General features: G+C 42.9%; 1 protein-coding gene across 5 annotated transcripts in view; it reads right to left on the minus strand.

Annotated features, from left to right (window-relative positions):
• Window positions 1–24391, minus strand: part of LOC126188873 (gamma-aminobutyric acid receptor subunit beta) — a 621229-nt gene that overhangs the window by 119617 nt on the left and 477221 nt on the right. For 3 of the 5 annotated variants that reach the window (XM_049930533.1, XM_049930536.1, XM_049930532.1), the window contains exons 5-6: window positions 7459–7541; window positions 5006–5143 (exon numbers count right to left, since the gene is read on the minus strand). In XM_049930533.1, coding sequence (XP_049786490.1) covers window positions 5006–5143; window positions 7459–7541 — 221 coding nt within the window. Of the gene's footprint in view, window positions 1–5005; window positions 5144–5617; window positions 5756–7458; window positions 7542–24391 lie in introns of all 5 variants that reach the window. The other 2 variants (XM_049930535.1, XM_049930534.1) reach the window with 1 other exon arrangement.

Genomic DNA, 24391 nt, shown 5'->3' on the forward strand with positions numbered 1-24391 from the left:
AATTTTCTTTGCTACACGGAATGAAGTTTACATCAGCAGTTTTCTAGACTGGGGTCAAAATGTGTTTCGTTTCTGTCATTCCTGTCGAGAAATTGGATTTCGGAAAAAATCTGTACACATGCTTTGAGGCTTATTAATAAGCGATGACATCAATTTTGAAACGCAGACAGGCCTCAATTTGTATGTGCCTACTGACAGGGAGCGAATTTAGCTGCTTTCAATCACAGATACGTTTGTAGCCAAAGACAACACTTCGGTTTGCTGCAGACAGCATGGGTTACGCGCAATTCCATGTCACCTTGACGATTACGTAAATACGCGGATGCCTACAAAATGTTACAGAATTTGATTTGCTCCATAATGGAGTACGGATCACCGTGACCCTACCGTGTGGTAGTGGCAGAGGATTTGCAACAATCAGTCATTTAGTTCTCCAAAATAATTTTCTGGGGAGTTTTCACACTCATCTGCGGAAAGGGCATATTTAAGTTTGCCACAGAGGTTTGTTCTCAATGCTCGCTGCTTCTTCATCTAGGTCTACACCTTAACTCCGCAAAACACATTTTCGTGTGCGGCGGAGAGTACATTTGTGTGCTACTATCACTTCTTTTCTTTCCTGTTCCAGGCCGCAGAAAGTACGGTTGTTAGTATGTCACCGTGTCAGCTCGGATCTCTGATTTTACATGGACAGTCTTTACGCAAGATATGCGTAAGAGGTATGATTCACAACGCCTCTCTCGTAGCGTCTGCCACTGCATTTGCATGAGCATCTCCGTGGCGCTTCCACACTTGCTAAGTGAACCTTTGACAAAACGCGCTACTTTTATTTGGAACCTCGGTATTTTCTATCTGGAACAGATCCCAGACTGACAAACAAGATTCAAGTATTGGCTGTACGAGAGTTTTGCAAGGTACCTCATCCGTGGATGGATTCTTATAATGAATCTCAGTTCTGCTGCTGTCTTACCTGGAATGATATTTATGTGGTCGTTCCACTTTAAATCGCTCCTTACGTATATTTCCAGACATTTAATGAATGCGACTGTTTCCAGTAATTGTTCTTCAATCATGTAATTTTACAGTAACAGGTATTTCTACCCATTTATGTGCAATAAGATACATTTGTTTATGGTGAGGGTGAATTACCAATCATTTGCAGCAGGGTTCGATCCTCCTGTATTTCGCTTCAATTTTCTAGTATTTCGACTTCTCTGTATAGAACAATGTCATCCGAGAAAAATCTCACGGGGATTCCCATGTTATGCAGTAGGTCAATTATATTTATATATACTGAGAAATGTGATAGTCCTATAACATTCATTTGCGTTCGAAAGTGGAACAGTAGAGAAATAGCTTGAAGATGGTTAGATTAATCCTGCCAGGCATTTAATTATGAACTGCAGAGTAATCTCGTAGATTTTGATGTACGCCTGAAGTTACTTTTATACTCGAAGATTCTCTCCTTTAAGGAAAACATAGCGTGTAGTGTTTGCTAAGAAATATTCAATCCATTATAAAAATATAGGCCAAAGCAATTAATTAAGATTTATAATAGTGCCACTATTCGAATCCTGGTCTACTGCATAGTAGACAAACCCGATATTCGTTACATCTACACCACAATGGCGCTAGAGATGTCACATCTGAACAGACTATAGTATGTTTCCCTCACCGACACAAATTGCATCTCACGCTCCAGCCCATTACTATTCTCCTTCAAATGTTGGATCAGTAGTGCCAAGGCTCTCTGTTACTGGATTAGCAGCTTATCCGTGAGCGAAATGGGGTTAATCTTGCCTGTATCTCGGGCATAGGTGATATATTAATCATAAATTGATAGTATTGCTAAGGTGCTATTTCAGTGTCGGAGAGTCTTGGCTATACTGATTCGAGTGTAGAACGGGAATAGTGATGGGCTGAGGCACAAGCTGGAATTTGGGTCGATGATGGAACCATACTACGGAAGTCCCTGTGGTTGTAGTACTTCAGTGCCAGTGTTGTGTAATGAATAGCGCATCTGCCTAATAAGCAGGGGACATGTGTTCGAATCCTGGTCCTGATACAAATTTTAATTCGTTGTTGTGGCCTACACCATTATCGAAGATAAAGGTGAGACACAGTACGTCTCAGGATTATCAACATATATCCTTAATCTTCAGTCCAGTCACAAAAGTGGTATGACATTCGTTAGACTCGTATTTTAATCACTAGGCGACAATATGCAACTACGTACATCGAATATCTTCTGGAAGTGAGTCAACACGGCATCAATCTGGCCATGATATCTAATGCCTTCTTATGGCTATAACTACGGCAATCTTAGCAGACTATACAATAAACAAATTTTGTACATGTTGTTATGCTACAACTTAATGCCCATAAGAGGAAAAAGATGTGTTTATAGTGTGTTCTGCTAAGACTTCTGCAGCCATACTCAAAAGGAAGGAAGGTTAGGATTTAACGGATGCCGACGCCACACTCCAAAGAAGAACAAAGAAGCGAGTGTTGAGAGGAAATATTTGGGCTCCCATTTATTTTATAATTTTCACCCTCCTTAGAAGAGAGTTAATCGAACGCAATAGACGGATATAGGGTAAATATTAAAATATAGTGACTGGTTGCTGCAAATTCTTTCTCAGTAGTTACTGTGTCGCTAGTTTGATTGGGGAATATGCAGTTCGTGCTGACACGTTACATATTTTGTATTTAAGTCACTTACAGTGGTACACAATCACTTAAAGCGGGTAGGACGTCAAACGGACCGAGTTGGAGCAGGAGAGGCACCACAGGATATTTTAATTTCCAGTGTCTATACTTTTACAAATGAATTCATAAAACTTTGTCAGCATCACCAGAAAGGATTCGGAATTCACATTCATTGCAGTGGAAGTTCGAAAACATAACAAAATAAATTTTTTTTACGTGTGAAATTTCATCATTTTTTTCACTTACTAATGGCTGCATTTGTTGCTACAGGTACACTTTTCTTCATATGCTAGAGAGATTCTTGGATGAATTTTGCACATCATACATACCATAATCACAGGTGTATGAAACTCTAGAATTTATTTAATTTATGAAAAAACGAATGAACTGTTATATTTTAAACTTCATGTTTAGAAAAAACACAAATTTTATAGTTAATTACCTCAATTTTTACCACAGTTTTTAATACATTTGGAAAATTCTAGAGTTTCATACACCTTTAAGTATGGTTTGTATGCTGTGCAAAATTCATCGAAGAATCTCTCTTACTTATGAAGAAAAGTGTACCTATAGCAACAAATGCTGCCATTAGTAAGTGAAAAAAATGATGAAATTTCGCACGTAAAAAAAAAAATTACTTCGTTATGTTTTAGAACTTCCACTGCTATGAGTGTGAATTCTGAATCCTTCCTGGTCATGCTGACAAAGTTTTATGAATTTATTTGTAAAAGTATAGACACTGGAAATTGAAATTGTTGTGTACATAGTTTCGCGTAGTCAGCGCGTACACAACTTTCCCACTAGAGCGCGCCCCACTAAGCACAACAGCGCACTACGAGATGGCGCTGCCATAAGAGATGGACCAAATCCTGCTTCCGCCGATCCGCGTATTAATATGTAACGCAGCCAATGAGATTGCTGCTAACGTAGAACCTTTTCTCCTCGCGGATCACACTCGTGCAGTGATACATCAACGCGCGAGGTATTATAACGAGTGTACAGACCTCCGATTAGTGACTCTGCATTAGTCTGTACCAGTCTGTACGAGTTCTACATTTGTCTGTATCAGTCTATAGTCAAGTTTCAGTCTGCGCCTAGTAAGATTACCATATTCCTGTACATAGCCATGAAGATAAATGTATAGACACTTTTGTCAAGTATCAGAGATATATGTGAGAATAAGATTAACGTACCAATACCAAAGGAACTTCAGATTGTCAACTGTAAATAGCATCCAGAACCAAGTTAAGTAATTTTTATGCTTGTTATTATTTTAATAAATGTGTGTGAAAATTAATCTAGTTCTGTTTAAAGTTGGTCACCGTCAATCTGCTACTCTAAGCGTGCAAGTGGCATTTCTATCGTCTGACCAAACGGCAGAAGATAAACACGCCACGATAAGACCACGAGACATATTGCTGACACTTGCTCTACTTCGTTAGAGCGACAAGTCAAATAATCTGATGGTATGTGTACTGAAGGTGTTACAGTATGCACACCACAGAAATGTCCTGTGGTGCCTCTCCTGCTCCAAGTAGGCCCGTTTGACGTCCTACCCCCTTAACGAAGGCGAAGAAATAATCTTGTACACCCGGGAACGAAGTTACTGTTTAATTTTGTATCTTGACCTGGACGGAATCTCACATCCTAGATGGCTCGGAGAGTCCCAACCACGGTAAATGGCGGCAACGTCTAGTTTCAGTATCAACTGCTTGATATGCGGTAAAACCTGACACTCTCGTTTCTCAGAAGAGTTTTCGATGTCGCTACTGAATAAGTGCTTAAGTTGAAAACCGAACTGTGTGACTCGCGAATTAGAGAACGTGTTCACGTATAGAGAAGAACCATGTATTATGCTGGCGAACTGTGGGCAACAATGTAAGTCAGAAGGTAACTATCTTTTTTATGGCGTTTGTAAGCACGCTCTTGCAACGATTTTTATTTTCGAGTCCTTCTTTTATACTTGTCATGTGGTAAGATGTCTGATCCACAGTGTTGTAGAACGATGTTAGTGAACGTGGCTTGACTTCTCAAAAAGTAGTGATCAACGCAGACGAATGGGACGAGTCGCTTTGCTTACTGGCTCCTGAAATCAGTTTCCAGAGGTTAGGCTGCAGCTACTAGGCGGAGCAGAGGGTGAGTGAGGGGATCAGGCACGGGTGGGGGGGCATGGCTAGGGGCGAAGCGGTCGGCGGGTGGCGAATGGGGCAACGGCGGCAGCGGCTCGCACTGTACCTGCGGTCCGTGGCAGCGCGGCAGGCCCGGCTACGAGCAACTGGCTAGCGACTCGAGACAATACCTGTGGTGAGACTAATTTCCATAGCCCTCTGGCGATGTCCCAATACTTTGAATTGCGGCAAGGACACCTCATTCGAGACGCCCACAGAGTTTGGCCCCTCGTTCCATTTATAGCGGATGTCCCTCATTGTATACCCAACTGGGAAGAAACAGGGAGAGTGTGGTGCAACCCTCTTGACACAAAGCACGTAACACGTTATGCGCTCTCTTTCACGCGCGCGTGCGGGGACCGAAGGCTCGCGCCCCGGAGGAGCAGAACCGGACCTCCAGCCTCCGAGGCGGCTGTTCAGACCCCGCACGCGCCACCACTCCAGTACGTGTACGTTACACATGCACACAAGCGCGCACACACAAATCTTACACACAAACATTTGGCAGTGTCCTCAGCTGTACAAGGGCGAGGACGTGCGCAACACGTATTGAGATGAGTGCTGTCGGGTGCGGGAAGGGACGCAAGTTTTTATTTATTTTTTGCTTTTTCTTTTTATTCCGTGTTGAGCGCCGCAGACGACTTCCGCCCGTGAGATTTGATCGTTTAGGAAGGGCGAAGCTGCGGCGGAGAGGCAGGCGTCAATTCCCGCACCGACAGCGCAGCAGAACTAGCGAACTCTACCTGTGGTCAGGTTAACTTCGGTCTCCCTCTGTATATGCCCGAGGACGCGGAACTGAGGCAGTTGCACCTCCGTGGAGATACCTACTGATCTATTCCCGTCCTTCCATTTGTATCGAATATCACGCATTGTGTATCCAACTGTGAGTAAAAAGAAAAAAGAGACGGGGAACTATAAACAGTTTTATATAGTAGCTTTCATTTTCAATAATATATTAAAAAAAAGGGATAACATTCCTGATGATGAAAAAAAAATAAGTTTCGCTAAATGAATTAAAATAATGTTACGATTAAAAAACATTATGTTTAACCATTATTTTGAAATAAAAAGTTGTGATCGCTACCGTACTTGCTACAAAGAAATGGGAAGAAAACTAAAAGAGGAAAGTAAAGAAAGAAGAAAACAGAAGTCAAGGCACAGCTCAGCTAAGGCGTTTATAACTCTGGTATGGCGAAAGCGTGGGAAGAAAAATTCTGGAAAGTCGTACACAGATATTTTCAGGCAGGCAGTGCTCATTTCGATACCGCGTCAATTATTACCTGTCGTCGACCTAGGCCTCGTCGCTACGGAAAGATCTGACGAGATCATTTATTTGTATTCTTCTACGTTACGTTTCTTTATCAGAAACTGTCTGAGCATACCTGTGTACGAGTCTCGAATCAGTGAACAACTGTGACGCATGCAAGTGGGTTGGCAACTACGAAAAACGAGAAGCGCAGTATGGCACGCGACTAGCCGATTGGCAGAAGCTCTTCACCCAGGGTCGCCACTAGTGTTTACCCTTCCCTCGCTCATGCTGGAGTGAATAAAACTAGGATGGCGTTTATAAGGGAGCGGCATTTTATTTATTTGTTGAGGAAAGGGGAGGGGGCTGAGATTTGAATTGTGGATGGTCAAAGACACAGAAGAAGCGATCTCTTTTTACCGCGTCGTTTTATTAGTAAATAAACAGGCTTAGAAAGTAAGGGAGAAAAAAAAGAAGACAAACAGCTGGAAACGGAAGCGAGCGTTTCCGAGGGCCTAGAAGCTGAGAAGCGGCGTAGGCGGACATGCGGGGCGGGGCGGAGCACGTGTGGGTGTGGCGGGGGCGTGGCTTGGTGCTTGGTGCGTGGTGCGGTGGTGGCGTGGTGCTGCGGCAGCTGTGCGGGTGGCGGCCTCGCCTACACACCGGTCAGCAGCGGTGCCACTTGGTCATTAGATGCACAATGCAGGTTCAGTCAGTACTGCCTGTTGCTCTGTTTTGACTGCTCATCCTTGGCAAGTTTCGGCTTGTTTTCCCGGATATACATACAGTTAACTGCTTTTGTTTCTCTAGTACTTGTCTGACAGAGTCTTGCTGTGCGTAGTGCGCCACAAACAACTGTGCAGCAGTATGTATAACTTTTTTTTGCAAAGAGACTCTATTTGTTGTTTTGTTTTGTATTGTTATACAGAACAATGTCTCCCTTCCCCGGGCACGACGTTTAGTGCTGTTTTTGAGAAGGAGACCGAAATTAATTAAAAAAAATGAAACACAAAATGTACAGTATACACAACAGGGAAGATATTACACTACAAGTATTTACAAATACACTTTAAATATACAGCCATCTCGTAACAGCAACCTTAACTGCAAAGAACTACTGTTACATTAATCAAAAGGCACGAGTTAATATACTTTTAATAGGCTATGTTCTGGAAAATAAGAACTTGGACATATTAAATAAAGACTATGAAGTGACTGATTAAGCACACAGTGTTTTGTTATAGAAATGCTAATTTCCAAGTTAAAAGAGTCTATTTTAAGAATGTAGTTTGCAATAAGTGTTAGTTATTACAGTAAATGAACTTATGTGGTACTTACAACTCTCGATTTCAATATGACACAGTTGCCTGTCCATGGGAAAATACTGCAGGTTCATGGGACACGACGCAGTAATGGTCAAGCTGTAGAAAAGAAAAGAGAAAACAGTCAGATAAGGTAGTTATTTTCTACAGTATGCCAGAATCTGTGAGTGTCATGAATGGAAGCCATTGCATTCAATGCCCATACATTTACTTCACTACTTAGAACTTACAGTAGCATTAATAGTGATACATAAATTGCTTTTATATGTAACAGTTAAAATTAAATTCCTACCATAAAAGCAGAAATATGGAATCTACGTTCGAAAAATAGTGAAATGTTCCAGACTTTATTTCTGTCCATGTTTATGAATTGCTTGTGCTTGTGCTTGTTCTGTTTGAGATCCTTCGTGGCGACGAGTGCGAGGACAGAAATACGCCGACGGACTTGTTCGGCCCAACTTGTAGCACTTCGTTTCTGATTTGGTGCGAAAGAGCAGCTGCTGTCCTCTCTCTGAAAAGTTATTGCTTAAATATTGAAATTAATCGGCTAAATAAATTTGTTAGTTGTAAATTGCCAGAGCAGCTAGTTACGCAACTAGGATCGTCCCAATTACTACTATGGTTGGATGTAGTGTGACAATATTAGGGTGTTTATTTGAGCAAACGGTAATGGTGCAAATAAGGGAGGGGAAGCTGCCTCATAAGACTCAGATCGGTAAACAGGGCGAAAATTTTGGTCGTTGGAAGGAGGGACACTCTACTGCCTGGTGCCTAGACACCTGAACGCAATATACCTAAACTGACTTCGGCATAACTTGGCCACATCTTGCTAACTGTAAGGGCTCCTCGGCATTGGTTTAGACAAGGGAAGAGTTGGAGGTGGTTCTTTCAGGTCACCGCCCCCCCCCCCCCCCTCCACCAGTTGTGTTCGTTCGAAATGGTTCTAGGCACTATGGGACTTAACATCTGAGGTCATCAGTCCCCTAGACTTAGAACTACTTAAACCTAACTAACCTAAGGACATCACACACATCCATGCCCGAGGCAGGATTCGAACCTGCGACCGTAGCAGTAGTGCGGTTCCGGACTGAAGCGCCCAGAACCGCTCTCCATAGCGGGCGGCACTTGTGTTGGTACTGAAGCCAGATTGGTGCACTAGCCCAACGGAAACATTGAAACGGTGAGTCTGTAAAACCACCGAAATCCCGTGTTATGTCTCTTTGTTGTCTCAGTTATTTGCGGTCACAGTCGAGGTACGTGGCCATCACTACCTCCGCCGGCGAGTTGACCTGTGAGCAGTTTCCTTGAGGTACATCTACATCTACATGACGACTCTGCAATTCACATTTAAGTGCTTGGGAGAGGGTTCATCGAACCAAAATCATACTATCTCTCTACCATTCCACTCCCGAACAGCGCGCGGGAAAAACGAACACCTAAACCTTTCTGTTCGAGCTCTGATTTCTCTTATTTTGTTTTGATGATCATTCCTACCTATGTAGGTTGGGCTCAACAAAATATTTTCGCATTCGGAAGAGAAGGTTGGTGACTGAAATTTCGTAAATAGATCTCGCCGCGACGAAAAACGTCTTTGCTTTAATGACTTCCATCCCAACTCGCGTATCATATTTCCACACTCTCTCCCCTATTTCGTGATAATACAAAACGAGCTGCCCTTTTTTGCACCCTTTCGATGTCCTCCGTCAATCCCACCTGCTAAGGATCCCACACCGCGCAGCAATATTCTAACGGAAGACGAACGAGTGTAGTGTAAGCTGTCTCTTTAGTGGACTTGTTGCATCTTCTAAGTGTCCTGCCAATTAAACGCAACCTTTGGCTCGCCTTCCCCACAATATTATCTATGTGGTCTTTCCAACTGAAGTTGTTCGTGATTTTAACACCCAGATACTTAGTTGAATTGACAGCCTTGAGAATTGTACTATTTATTGAGTAATCGAATTCCAACGGATTTCTTTTGGAACTCATGTGGATCACCTCACACTTTTCATTATTTAGCGTCAACTGCCACCTGCCACACCATATAGCAATCTTTTCTAAATCGCTTTGCAACTGATACTGGTCTTCGGATGACCTTACTAGACGGTAAATTACAGCATCATCTGCGAACAACCTAAGAGAACTGCTCAGATTGTCACCCAGGTCATTTATATAGATCAGGAACAGCAGAGGTCCCAGGACGCTTCCCTGGGGAACACCTGATATCACTTCAGTTTTACTCGATGATTTGCCGTCTATTACTACGAACTGCGACCTTCCTGACAGGAAATCACGAATCCAGTCGCACAACTGAGACGATACCCCATAGGCCCGCAGCTTGATTAGAAGTCGCTTGTGAGGAACGGTGTCAAAAGCTTTCCGGAAATCCAGAAAAACGGAATCAACCTGAGATCCCCTGTCGACAGCGGCCATTACTTCGTGCGAATAAAGAGCTAGCTGCGTTGCACAAGAACGATGTTTTCTGAAACCATGCTGATTACGTATCAATAGATCGTTCCCTTCGAGGTGATTCATAATGTTTGAATACAGTATATGCTCCAAAACCCTACTGTAAACCGACGTCAGTGATATAGGTCTGTAGTTCGATGGATTACTCCTACTACCCTTCTTAAACACTGGTGTGACCTGCGCAATTTTCCAATCTGTAGGTACAGATCTATCGGTGAGCGAGCGGTTGTATATGATTGCTAAGTAGGGAGCTACTGTATCAGCGTAATCTGAAAGGAACCTAATCAGTATACAATCTGGACCTGAAGACTTGCCCGTATCAAGCGATTTGAGTTGCTTCGCAACCCCTAAGGTATCTACTTCTAAGAAACTCATGCTAGCAGCTGTTCGTGTTTCAAATTCTGGAATATTCCATTCGTCTTTCCTGGTGAAGGAATTTCGGAAAACAGCGTTCAATAACTCTGCTTTAGCGGCACAGTCGTCGGTAACAGTACCATCGGAACTGCGCAGCGAAGGTATTGACTGCGTCTTGCCGCTTGTGTACTTTACATACGACCAGAATTTCTTCGGATTTTCTACCAAATTTCGAGACAATGTTTCGTTGTGGAACCTATTAAAGGCATCTCGCATTGAAGTCCGTGCCAAATTTCGCGCGTCTTAAAAAAGTTTAGCCAATCTTCGGGATTTCGCGTTCTTCTGAACTTCGCATGCTTTTTCCGTTGCCTCTGCAACAGCGTTCGGACCTGTTTTGTGTACCATGGGGGATCAGTTCCATCTCTTACCAATTTATGAGGTATGAATCTCTCAATTGCTGTTGCTACTATATCTTTGAATTTGAGCCACATCTCGTCTACATTTGCATAGTTAGTTCGGAAGGAATGGAGATTGTCTCTTAGCAAGGCTTCTAGTGACACTTTATCGGCTTTTTTAAATAAAATTATTTTGCGTTTGTTTCTGGTGGATTTGGAAGAAACGGTATTGAGCCTAGCTACAACGACCTTGTGATCACTAATCCCTGTATCAGTCATGACGCTCTCTATTAGCTCTGGATTGTTTGTGGCTAAGAGGTCAAGTGTGTTTTCGCATCCATTTACAATTCGCGTGGGTTCGTGGACTAACTGCTCGAAATAATTTTCGGAGGAAGCATTTAGGACAATCTCGGAAGATGTTTTCTGCCTACCACCGGTTTTGAACAAGTATTTTTGCCAACATATTGAGGGAAGGTTGAAGTCCCCACCACCTATAACCGTATGAGTGGGGTACTTATTTGTTACGAGAATCAAATTTTCTCTGAACTGTTCAGTAACTATGTCATCGGAGTCTGGGGGTCGGTAGAAGGAGCCAATTATTAACTTAGTTCGGCTGTTAAGTGTAAACTCCACCCATACCAATTCGCACTGAGTATCTACTTCGACTTCACTACAAGATAAACTACTACTGACAGACACAAACACTCCACCACCAATTCTGCCTAATCTATCTTTCCTGAACACCGTCTGAGACTTCGTAAAAATTTCTGCAGAACTTATTTCAGGCTTTAGCCAGCTTTCTGTACCAATAACGATTTCAGCTTCTGTGCTTTCTATTAGCGCTTGTAACTCAGGGACTTTCCCAGCACGACTACAACAATTTATAACTACAATTCCGACTGTTCCTTGATCCAAGCACGTCCTGTATTTGCCATGCACCCTTTGAGATTGCAGCCCACCCCGTACTTTCCCGAGGCCTTCTAACCTAAAAAACCGCCCAGTCCACGCCACACAGCCCCCGCTACCCGTGTAGCCGCCAGTTGAGTGTAGTGAACTCCTGACCTATTCAGCGGAACCCGAAACCCCACCACCCTATGGCACAAGTCAAGGAATCCTACCATTACTCCCCCTTCCGACGTACGACACCGTATCAGCTTACATTTTTTACAGTGATTTCGGGTGACTTGCTGCAGTAGCAATTTGCTACTATGTAGTACAGGTGCATCAGTTACAGGTCACTTTGCTATATTTTGGACGTAGGTCAATGACCTTGACCTAGTTCTGGCCCCCATTTTATATACATTTGTGACATCACCTGACCTATGTCGTTGCTCCTGAGGATAGGTTATCGACCCTTCAATGACGTCATAAGTCACACCCCTTTCCTGATGCCCAAACACCTCATTTTGATTATGTCATCAAGAGAGTAATGTGGGAAATTCAACAATTAGTGTGAAATTTAAAATTAAAGACAGTAGTGGGTGGTAAATTTACACCCACTCATCCACACACACACACACAGACACACACAGACACACACACACACACACACACACACACACACACACACACACACACACACACACACTGCGTTGCGTACCACCTTTCTCCCCTCTCCTCAAATCAGAAGATAGTGTTTTAGCCACCATTAAAATGAATTGCACAAAATAACGAAAATGTTGTCAACTAAGTTTTCTTTACTGGCTTCAAAAAATCGTTTATTCGTTGGCTCTCCAGTCACCTCCATAAATTTTTGTTGTTGTTATTTCATCCCCCTCGTCACGTTTGGTTGGGAAGTGGGCTGTCAGCGGTATAGCTCTCTGTTCTTCAGCCAAGTGAATTAAAAAATTTATAGTGAGAATATACAAACAATATCTGGGCTGTTTTCTATTTTAAAGCAAAACTCAAAGACAGAAGTTAAAAAACGAAAATATAAATATTTTAAAAACACTTCGCAGTAGGGTGAAATTTATCTGATAGAAACACTGAAGCACTGCACATTCACTGAAAATCTGAGGGACATGCACTAGGTTTAGAAGTATTGCCGGAGGGTAGAGTATGTTCCATAGGGTTGAGGGATATGGATACAAAGATAGGTGTCTGTTAGGTAGGAAAACTATGGAGATGAGAGATAGGAGCTTAGGTGGATAGTGGGAAATACAGTCGGTGGGGAAGACAGAGGTTGGGGAGAAGTGTGTCGTGTGGGTAGGACAGTGGTTGCAGTAGGACAGGAATGGGTGTGGATGGAGAGGGAAGGGAGGTGGAGCCTTGATGTGGAATGGTATATGTGAGGAAGAGATAAAATTGGTAGGAGGGATAAATATCAGGGCAGATCTCATTGTTTGGGAGAGGAAGTTGGTTGAGGTTGGGATGGGATACGGATTGTGTGTACACATGTAGGGACAGAGTGATGCGTTTATGAAGGTGTGGCAGCATACCAGAGTTGGTGATGAGACGGGATACAATATGATAATTGAAATCTATTTTGTGGACAGTGTAGGAGATGCAGAGGTGTTCGGCTAGGGTGAGGATGGATGAGAATTTGATGAGATGGTGGAGCATCCAGGAAGGGGAAAGTAAACAGAGTAGAGTACACAGCACTGAGAATTTTGAGGGCCTTATAGAAGTTCGGTGGGGCGGAGAGCCATGCAATATTTTCGTAGCAGAGGATGGGCCAGAGCGGGATTTTGTAGATGTGGAGAATACTGTAGGAGTGTAATCGCCAAGTTCGGCCTGTTAGTAGTTTTATTCTATTGTGGGCTTTCTGTAGGATGGTTATAAGATGAGGTTTCCACGTTTGTTGCTGGTCGAGCGTTAGTCCAAGACATTTTAGTGTGTTAGTTAACTGGACAGGATGGTCGTAAATGGTAATGCCTGGGTTTTGGAAGGGTTGATCTTAAGGAGCTATTGGTTGCACCAGGAGGTAAACTGATTGAGGTCACTTCCATATATTTCATTGGGAACCATGTATTATTTGTATGGGCTATTGGAATGAGTGTGTAACATATTCTCTACAAACAGTTAAAAACCAAAATTTGCTTTTCCAATTAAATTAACTAATTAGTAACACATAGTTGCTGAAGACAAGGTATACTTTATATAATAATCTGGGAAACCTGAAAACGCAAAATAAAATGAACTGCTGCTTTTATGCTCCTGTTGCTTGTGGTTTCCAAGAGATGACTGTACTGGTAAAACATTCAGAGTTCAGTCTGCGTACCAGGATTGGTTTAAAACAGAACGGAGCCTCAAATTAATTACTTTTCATATCTATGATGCTTGTCAAATGTCACAATATTCTTTTCAAATCTAAAATATCTGCAAAAATGCATAATCAATGCAAGAAGAACACTGCTCACAGCAAATGTCACAACGTCATTTCCCACATACATTCATATCCGTCAAATTACTGCCTCAAACATGATTGTGAACTTGTAACATTTGCCCCCATAGCTAGTGGCCAGTGTAGATGGTTGCCATGCAGAGGACTCGGCTTCGATTTCCGGTAATCCCGATGTATTTTCTTTGGTGGGAGGAGTACAGGGTGCACAGAGCCTCATGATGCCAATTGAGGAGTTACTTGACGGAGTAGTAGCGGCTCCGCGGTCTGAAAAGTCCGAAAAACGGCCGAGAGAGCAATATGCTGACCACATGTCCCTCCATACCACATTTAACGAAGCTGCAGGGTAGAGGATTTACCGTCTCCCGTGCCACCTTCAATGCCATTTCTACAGTCACAAATAATAACGAGATGATATCTGAAGTTTGGCTTCAGAGACACTTCTCCGTGTCCTATCAAATTAAGTGGCTCAACAAAAATGGTTCAAATGGCTCTGAGCACTATGGGACTCAACATCTTAGGTCATAAGTCCCCTAGAACTTAGAACTACTTAAACCTAACTAACCTAAGGACATCACACACACTCATGCCCGAGGCAGGATTCGAACCTGCGACCGTAGCAGTCCCGCGGTTCCGGACTGCAGCGCCAGAACCGCACGGCCACCGCGGCCGGCGTGCCTCAACACTATATCCATGCCTTCTGCAGATCTTACAGCGTAAAGTATATCGCTAATTATCAATGTTACTCTCACGTCTAACACTTCTTCTAAAACTGAAAGTTAGATCTTGCTACCACACTTTCCATGCACTGCACAGTGTACATTCGGATGAAATGTTTCTGCAGATAAATTGTCTAAAAGACATATGGATCTCTTACTGACAGCATTACGTTCATCTAGAGCACTACTGCAGATAAAACTTACAGCCTAACTGATACTAATAATTAGCAAAGTAAACAATGATACCATCGCAAAAAGCAGTTCACCGTACTTCTTGTAAACCATTTGGCATAGCAATCTGTTAAAGCTGCTTCTAGTGGGTCGCAGATCTAACTCAAGGAGCGTAAGTGCAATGCTCAGTACAAAACAAAGGACGAGTGAATGCGCTTCGTGGAGTGGCCGCGCGGTTAGAGGCCCCATGTCACGGATTGCGGGGCCCCTCCCACTGGAGGCTCCAGTCCTCCCTCGGGCTTCGGTGTGTGTGTGTTGTTCTTAGCATAAGTTAGTTTAAGGTAGTTTCAGTAGTGTTTAAGAGTATGGACCGATGACCTCAGCAGTTTGGTCCCTTAGAAATTCACACGCATACACACACACACACACACACACACACACGCACACACACACACACACACACACACACACACACACACACAAAAGAGTGAGCGCAATGCTCTTTCCTTCCCTTTGATTTTTAAGATAACTTATCGTTGAGTTTTCCTCCGTTCACACCTAACCATGAAAAAGTAGTAGGTCAGTGAAGACGTCGAGAATGAGATTAACAGTTATTTATTTGCTCTAATGATTGACATAAATCACAGTAAAATTAACAGAGACCAAAGTTCTCTAAAACTCAGATCAATTTACAGATTTTACTGTGGGGAGATACCGTAAGTGTGGAAGATAGTATGGAGCAAGCCCAAGATCTGCTAATCCTGGCAGCTCTTGAAATCAAAGTTAACGATACAACAAGATCCCACAAACGATAACCAAATGAAACAACACAATTTGTGTAGCACAGACAGTAAGTAACGAGCTCCCAGGAATGTAGATGATGCTATCACAATTTGCCATGCTTACAGGTCTCCAATACAACTAACGTGTGATAATCAACGCCAGACAGTGGATGGAGATAACACGCAATCAACGACGGTCTGGAGACGAACGCCCAAGTTCATAGCCCCTCACTCTCTGCTTTCAAAAAACTCTACAAGGAAGGGATGACTAGATGCTGTTACCAATGTGATGGATGGGAATATCGATTACTTCACCAAAGACAGGGGAACGCGGCAGAAACTTCCAACTTTGACATAAAAAATGTTCTTTAATGAACACGAGGTTGGTACCAGCCTGGAGTAATGTTTCCTAGACTGGTCAGGACCTTCGCCCCAAGAAAGGTGATGAAGAGACTCAATTACACTGGCTAACTAAAATTTTGGATGCTGGCCGGGTGGTGCCACAGTGTCTTGGACCTTAATGTCCATGCAGAAAGGAAAAAAATATCAAATTCAATTATTATCTAGGAATGGCTGTCTCAGCACTGCACCCTCTGCCCACAGCTAGGTCAAAGTGTCGGCTTTGTCTACAATAGCACGAAGCAGACAGCAGCCTCACTTCCACAAAAACTGCCTATCTGCCTGGGGAGACATGCCTCTCCTAATAAGACTCACTGACTGCCTTCTGCCGACAGCAGGACCCTAGGCCAAGCCAGTAGTGCACATCCCGCACACAGGTCCTGAACTCGCAAAATAATAACTATGAAATAGTGGCAAGAATGAAACAATATCACTTAGTTACATGTGGCAGTCATGTCACATATGATCAGAATGCCTACCACTAGCACGCTACAAAATGTTGTTATCGTCAACTGTTACTCAGTGTAAAACTATATTTTCTCTGTAATATCTCTGTACATATCTCAACGTTTTTTTCTCATCAAACGAAGCATTACAGAGATAGAAAATTTATTGTGGTGTATAAATCAGACAGACGTTGATGTGGCAGATATTGAAATATTGAACCTAATTATTTGATGTTGTGGCTTATATGTCATGAAAATTAATGATGGGACAGTGCAGTAGATGAAGCAGATATGGAAATGTGTTACCATCTTTATCCTACATATTATTAGGTGGAGAGAATGATGGTGAGTGGAGAATGATGGCCAGTGGTCAATGACAATCAGTGGTCAATGACATATCAGTGGTTAATCAAGATCAGTGGACAATGATAAAGGTCAATGGCCAATGACAGACAGTGGACAATGAAGATCAGTGATCAATGATAAAAATCTATGGTCAGTGGTGATGATCATTGGTCAGTTATGGTCAGTGATCAGTAATTAGCAGGGGTCAGTGATGATTATCAGTGGTCAGTTATCATCACTGGGTTGGTCAATGGAGAATGACAGTCAGTGGTCAATGATTGTCAGTCATCATTGACTTTCGAATTCCATTTAAGTAGCTTCATAGATCTTATCTACTTTCTAACCAACTGAAACACAAAGCAAATGGGTACTATTAGGGCAATGATGGGGTGAGTACCATTACCCTGAACATACGGTTTCATTCAACAACTATGTAATGTAATGTAGCATTTAGCTTGATGTTGTGTAATCAATAGCATGTAGGTAGAAGCAATACAACGAGCAATTAATTGTGATCTGTAGTATGGCTTCAAACAGGTTTACTCGATTACTCGCAAAAACAGGCAAGATCGCTCACACTATGAGTCTTAAATATATAAGACTGCTTCTGAGTCGACTTCAACCTACTGAGCGATGTGGCGCAGGGGTTATCACACTAGACTCGTATTTGGGAGGAAGGAAGGAAGGAAGATTAGGGTTTAACGTCTCATTGGCATCAAGGTAATGAGAGATGGAGCACAAGCTCAAAGATGGGGAAGGAAATCGGCCATGCCCTTATATAAAGGGACCATTGCAGCACTTACCTGAAGCTACTTAGCGAAATCTTGAAATCCTTAATTTGGATGGCTGGATGCAGACTTGACCTGTCATCCTCAAGATTGCGAGTCCAGTTTGCTAACCACTGCACCATCTCACTCGGTATTTTGGAGGGTGACGATTCAATTATACGTGGTCATCCAAATTTAGGCTTACTGCGATTTCCCTAAATCGCTCCAGGAAAATTCCGGGATGGTTGCTCTGAAAGGGCACAACTGATGACACAGTCCGAGATTGTGCTCCGTGTCTAATGACTTTGTTGTGGATGGGACAGTGAGCGCTAATGTTCCTTCTTTTCTTCCTCCAACTTCAACTGTTCTAGCCCTCACTGAGAACATATTGAACGAATAGTAGATACGTCTGGTACAACATTCTCTGATTGTCATTGACCACTGATCATCACTGACCAACCATCATCATCCCTGACCACTCATCATCATTGACCACTGGCAATATTGATCACTGAACATAATTGACCAATGATCATCATTACTGACCAGATATCACTATCATTGACCACAGACCATAACTGATCACTTATCATCATCATTATTCAGTGATCATCATTGACGACTGACCACCACTGAGCACTGACCACCATTCTCTAAGCCTAATAACATGTATGGTAATCATGGACAGATATTTCCATATTTGTTTCATCTACTGTACCGACTCATCATTAATTTCAATCACACATGTGTGCACACAGCATCTATAAGCTAATGGCTCTGAGCACTATGGGACTTAACATCTAAGGTCATCAGTCCCCTAGAACTTAGAACTACTTAAACCTAACTAACCTAAGGACATCACACACATTCATGCCCGAGGCAGGATTCGAACCTGCGACCGTAGCGGTCACGCGGTTCCAGACTGAAGCGCCTAGAACCGCACGGCCACACAGGCCGGCTGCATCTATAAGCTAAGTTCAATATTTCCCTATTATACAGCGTGAGTCACCTAACGGTACCGCTGGATATATTTCGTAAACCACATCAAATACTCACGAACCGATTCCACAGACCGAACGTGAGGAGTAGTGTAATTGTTTAATACAAACCATACAAAAATGCACGGAAGTATGTTTTTTAACACAAACCTACGTTTTTTAAATGGGACCACGTTAGTTTTGTTAGCACATCTGAACATATAAACAAATACGTAATCAGTGCCGTTTGTTGCATTGTAAAATGTTAATTACATCCGGAGATATTGTAACCTAAAGTTGACGCTTGAAACCTCCGATGTTCAGTTGTGTGTTGTAACAATCACGGGCCACGGTCGGCGAGCAGCAACTGCAGGGACATGTTTACGATGACGACCGTGTTTACGAGTGTGGCTGTAGTGCACTGTTGTGGTTTGGTCTAGCTGTCGCAGTGTCCGCATGTAGCGCTTGCTGCTATTGTTATTCTGCATTCGTCTCCGCACGCAGACCAACTGTAGTACACCGTGTTACCAGACGTCTGTGATAGTGTAGTGTTGTAGGAACTGTGACGATGTTGTATTCGAACTCTGAAAAGGCGGAGATGATACTCATCTGCAGCTGAAGCCTGCAGGGTGTATGCAGAACGGTACCCGGACAGAGAGCATCCAACGTGCCGCACATTGCAAAACATCTACCGCCAACTGTATGCAACAGGTAGGGTCGTAGCACGCAAACGGGTCCGTAACAGGCCCGTCACAGGAGAAGCGGGTGCAGTTGGTGTGTTAGCTGCTGTTGCCATGAACCCACGCATGAGTACACGGGACATTGCGAGAGCCGGTGGACTGAGTCAAAGTAGTGTCATGCGCATAATGCATCGTCACCGCTTTCACCCGTTTCATGCGTCGCTACATCAGCAATTACATGGTGATGACTTTAATCATCGAGTGCAATTCTGTCAATGGGCATTAACAGAGAATGCGTTGCAGTTCTACCTGTTTACCGATGAAGCGGGTTTCACAAACCACGGGGCAGTGAATCTACGGAACATGCATTACTGGTCCGTGGACAATCCTCGCTGGCTCAGACAGGTACAGCGACAGCGACCGAGGACTGTAAATGTATGGTGCGGAATCTTTGGCGACCACCTCATTGGTCCTCACTTCATTGCAGGGGCCCAAACAACTGCAACATACATCGCGTTTCTACAGAATGATCTGCCAACGTTGCTCGAAAATGTCCTACTGGAAACGCGTCGACGTATGTGGCATCAGCATGATGGTGCACCTGCACATTCCGCAATTAACACTAGGCTGACCCTTGACAGGATGTTCGACGGGCGTTTCATAGGACGTGGAGGACGCATAAATAGGCCAGCCCGTTCTCCTGATCTTACACCTCTGGACTTCTTTCTGTGGGGTACGTTAAAGGATAATGTGTACCGTGATGTGCCTACAACCCCAGAGGATATGAAACAACGTATTGTGGCAGCCTGCGGCGACATTACACCAGATGTACTGCGGCGTGTACGACATTCATTACGCCAGAGATTGCAATTGTGTACAGCAAATGATGCCCACCACATAGAACATCTATTGGCGTGACATGTCGGGACACACTCTATTCCACTCCGTAATTGAAAACGGAAACCACGTGTGTACGTGTACCTCACGCCTCATGGTAATGTACATGTGCGTCAGTGAAAAAGACCAATAAAAAGGTGTTAGCATGTGGACGTAATGTGCTGTTCCAGTCTCTTCTGTACCTAAGGCCCATCACCGTTCCCTTTGGATCCCTACGTAATTCGGTGCTCTCCGATACACACGATCGAACAGCGGAGGAGTGGTACTCAAGCGTCAACTTTAGGTTACAATATCTCCGGATGTAATTAACATTTTACAATGCAACAAACGGCACTGATTACGTATTTGTTTATATGTTCGGATGTGCTAGCAAACCTAACGTGGTTCCATTTAAAAAACGTAGGTTTGTGTTAAAAAACATACTTCTGTCCATTTTTTTATGGTTTGTGTTAACCAATTACACTAGCTCCTCTCCTCACGTTCGGTCTGTGAAATCGATTCGTCAGTATTTGATGTGGTTTACGAAATATATCCAGCGGTAATGTTAGGTGACTCACCATATATATCAGAGAGGGGATACAGTTTTCCACTAATGACAGCGAAAGATGACAACATTTTGTAGTGTGACAGGGATAGACATTCTGATCACATTGCTGTGCTAAATGCATTACAAGGCGTATGGTGAACCACTTTTTGGAATATTGTCTTTGTTTATTTTGCTAATTTTCTATGTACTTGGGGCTGTAAGGCAGAATTGCAGCAGTGCCCGAGATGAATTTAATGCATGGTGTTGTTGTTGTTGTGTTCTTCAGTCCAGAGACTGTTTGATGCAGCCCTCCAAGTTACTCTATCCTGTGGAAGCGTCTTCACCCCCGAGTAACATAATTGCAACCTACATCCTTCTGAATCTGCTTAGTGTATTCATCTCTTGGTCTCCCTCTACGATTTTTACCCTCCACGCTGCCCTCCAATACTAAATTGGTGATCCCTTGATGCTTCACATCAAGTCCTGCCAGCTGATCCCTTCTTATAGTCAAGCTGTGCCGCAAATTCCTCTTCTTCCCAGTTCCATTCAGTACCTCCTCATTAGTGACGTGATCTAACCATCTAATCTTCAGCATTCTTCTGTAGCACCACGTTTCGAAAACTTCTATTCTGTTGTGTATATTTATCGTCCATGTTTCGCTTCCATACATGGCTACTCTCCATACAAATACTTTCAGAAAAAGACTTCCTCACAGTTAAATCTATACTCGATGTTAACAAATTTCTCTTCTTCAGAAATGCTTTCCTTGCCATAGACAGTGTCTTTTTTACATCCTCTCTACTTAGGCCATGATCAGTTACTTTGCTTCCCAGATAGCAAACCTCATTTACTACTTTAAGTGTCTTATTTCCTAATCTAATTCCCTCAGCATCACCTGTTTAATTCGACTACATTCCATTATATTCGTTTTGCTTTTGTTGATGTTCATCTTATATCCTCCTTTCAAGACTGTCCAGTCCGTTCAAATGCTCTTCCAGGTCCTTTGCTGTGTCGTTGGCAAACCTAAAAGGTTTTATTTCTTCTTCTTGGATTTTAATTCGTACTCCAAATTTTTCTTTTGTTTCTTTTACTGCTTGCTCAATATACAGACTGAATAACATCGGAGATAGGCTACAATCCTATCTCACTTCCCTTTCAATCACTGCTTGCCTTTCGTGCCCCTCGACTCTTAAAGCTGCCATTTGATTTCTGTACAAATTGTAAAAGGCCTTTCACACTCTGTATTTGACTCCTGCCATCTTCAGAATTTGAAAGAGGGTATTCCAGTCAGTATTGTCAAAAGCTTTCTCTGAGTCTACAAATGTTAGGAACGTGGGTTTGCCTTTCCTTAATACATCTTCTAACAAGGGAACCTTCCCATCACCCCCCCCCCCCTCAGATTTAGTTATAATTTGGCACAATGGATAGGCCTTGAAAAACTGAACACAGATCAATCGAGAAAACAGGAAGAAGTTGTGTGGAACTATGAAAAATATAATCAAAATATACAAACTGAGTAGTCCCTGTGCAAGATAGGCAACATCAAGGACGATGTGAGCTTATGAGTGCCGTGGTCTCGTGGTTAGCGTGAGCACCTGCCCAACGAGAGGCCCTCGGTACAAGCCTTCCCTCGTGTGAAAAGTTTAATTTTTTATTTTCAGACAATTATTATTTGTCCGTCCGTCCGTCCGATGCGAGGTAACTGCGCCGTAGTATGGGGACGTTGTATGAAAACGTTAAAAACATATGTTTTGACAGAGGACAGGGAAAACTGTGCGACTGTGAAACTGTTGCATTCATTTGTTGCAGTTTATGTGATAAACTCTTATGTTTTCATCACGTTTTTGGGAGTGATTATCACATTAACAAGAAAACCTAAATCGGGCAAGGTAGAAGAATCTTTTTACCCATTCGCCAAGTGTACAAGTTAGGCGGGTCGACAACATATTCCTGTCATGTGACGCACATGCCGTCACCAGTGTCTTATAGAATATATCAGAGGTGTTTTCCTGTGGAGGAATCGGTTGACCTATGACCTTGCGATCAAATGTTTTCGGTTCGCATTGGAGAGGCACGTCCTTTGGTCTACTAATCGCACGGTTTTGCGGTGCGGTTGCAAAACACAGACACTTGTTACAGTGGACAGAGACGTCAATGAACGAACGGACAAATCATAACTTTGCGAAAATAAAATTTTCGCTCGAGGGGAGACTTGAACATGGGACGTCTTGTTCCGCAGCTGTTCACGCTAACCACGGGACCACGGCGCTCCTGAACTTGTAATATCCTTGATGTTACCTATCTTGCACATGGACTACTCAGTTTGTATATTTTGCTTATTTTTTTTCATAGTTCCTCACAACTTCTTCCTGTTTTCTCGATTGATCTGTGTTCAGTTTTTCAAGGCCTATCCACTGTGCCATCTTATAACTAAATCTGAGAGGGGTGCGATGGGGAGGTTCCCTTGTAAGAAAAGTCGTATGCTCAGTGTTGTTTCGCGTGTTCAAAAATTTCCACGGACTTCAAACGATCTTCCCCGAGGTCGGCTTCCGTCAGTTTTTCCATTAGTCTGTAAAGAATTCGTGTTAGTATTTTGATACCGTGACTTATTAAGCTATTAGTTCTGTAATTTTCACACCTGTCAGCACCTGCTTCTTTGGAACTGGGATTATTTTAATGGCTCTGAGCACTATGGGACTTAACATCTTAGGTCATCAGTCCCCTAGAACTTAGAACTACCTAAACCTAACTAACCTAAGCACATCATACACATCCATACCCGATGCAGGATTCGAACCTGCGACCGTAGCAGTCACGCCGTTCCGGACTGAAGCGCCTAGAACCGCAAGGACACCGCGGCCGGCAACTGGGATTGTTACATGATTCTTGAAGTCTGGGGGTATTTCATCTGTCTCGTACATTTTGCTCACCAATTGGAAGAGTTTAGTCACGGCTGACTCACCAAGGCTATAAGTAGTTCTAACGGAATGTTGTCTACTCGCGGAGCCTTCTTTCGACTTAGGTCTTTCAGTGCTCTGTCAGATTCTTCACGCAGTATCATATCTCCCATTTCATCTTCATCTACGTCTTCTTCCACTTCCATACTATTGTCCTCAAGTACATCGCCCTTGTATAGACGCTCTGTATACTCATCCCACCTTTCTGCTTTCCCTTCTTTGCTTAAAACTGGTTTTCCATCTGAGTTCTTGATATTCATACAGATGGTTCTCTTTCCTCCAAAGGTCTCTTTAATTTTCCTGTAGGCAGTACCTATCTTACCTCTAGCGATATACGCTTCTACATCCTTATATTTGTCCTCTAGCCGTCCCGCTTAGCCTTTTTGCACTTCCAGTGGACCCCGTTTTTGAGACGTTTGTATTCCTTTTTGTCTGCTTCATTTACTGCATTTTTATATTTTCTTCTTTCATCAATTAAATTCAGTATCTCTTTTGTTATCCAAGAATTTCTACTAGCCCTCGTCTTTTTACCTACTTAATCCTCTGCTGCCTTCACTATTTCACCTCTCAAAGCTACCCATTCTTCTTCTATTGTATTTCTTTCCCCTCTTCTTGTCAATCGTTCCCTTACGCTCTCTCTGAAATTCTCTACAACATCGGGTTCTTTCAGTTTATCCAGCTCTCATCTTCTTAAATTTCTATCTTTTTTTAGTTTCTTCAGTTTTAAT

This window comes from Schistocerca cancellata, chromosome 5 (assembly GCF_023864275.1).
Source record: "Schistocerca cancellata isolate TAMUIC-IGC-003103 chromosome 5, iqSchCanc2.1, whole genome shotgun sequence".
In the NCBI taxonomy this organism is placed as follows: domain Eukaryota; kingdom Metazoa; phylum Arthropoda; class Insecta; order Orthoptera; family Acrididae; genus Schistocerca; species Schistocerca cancellata.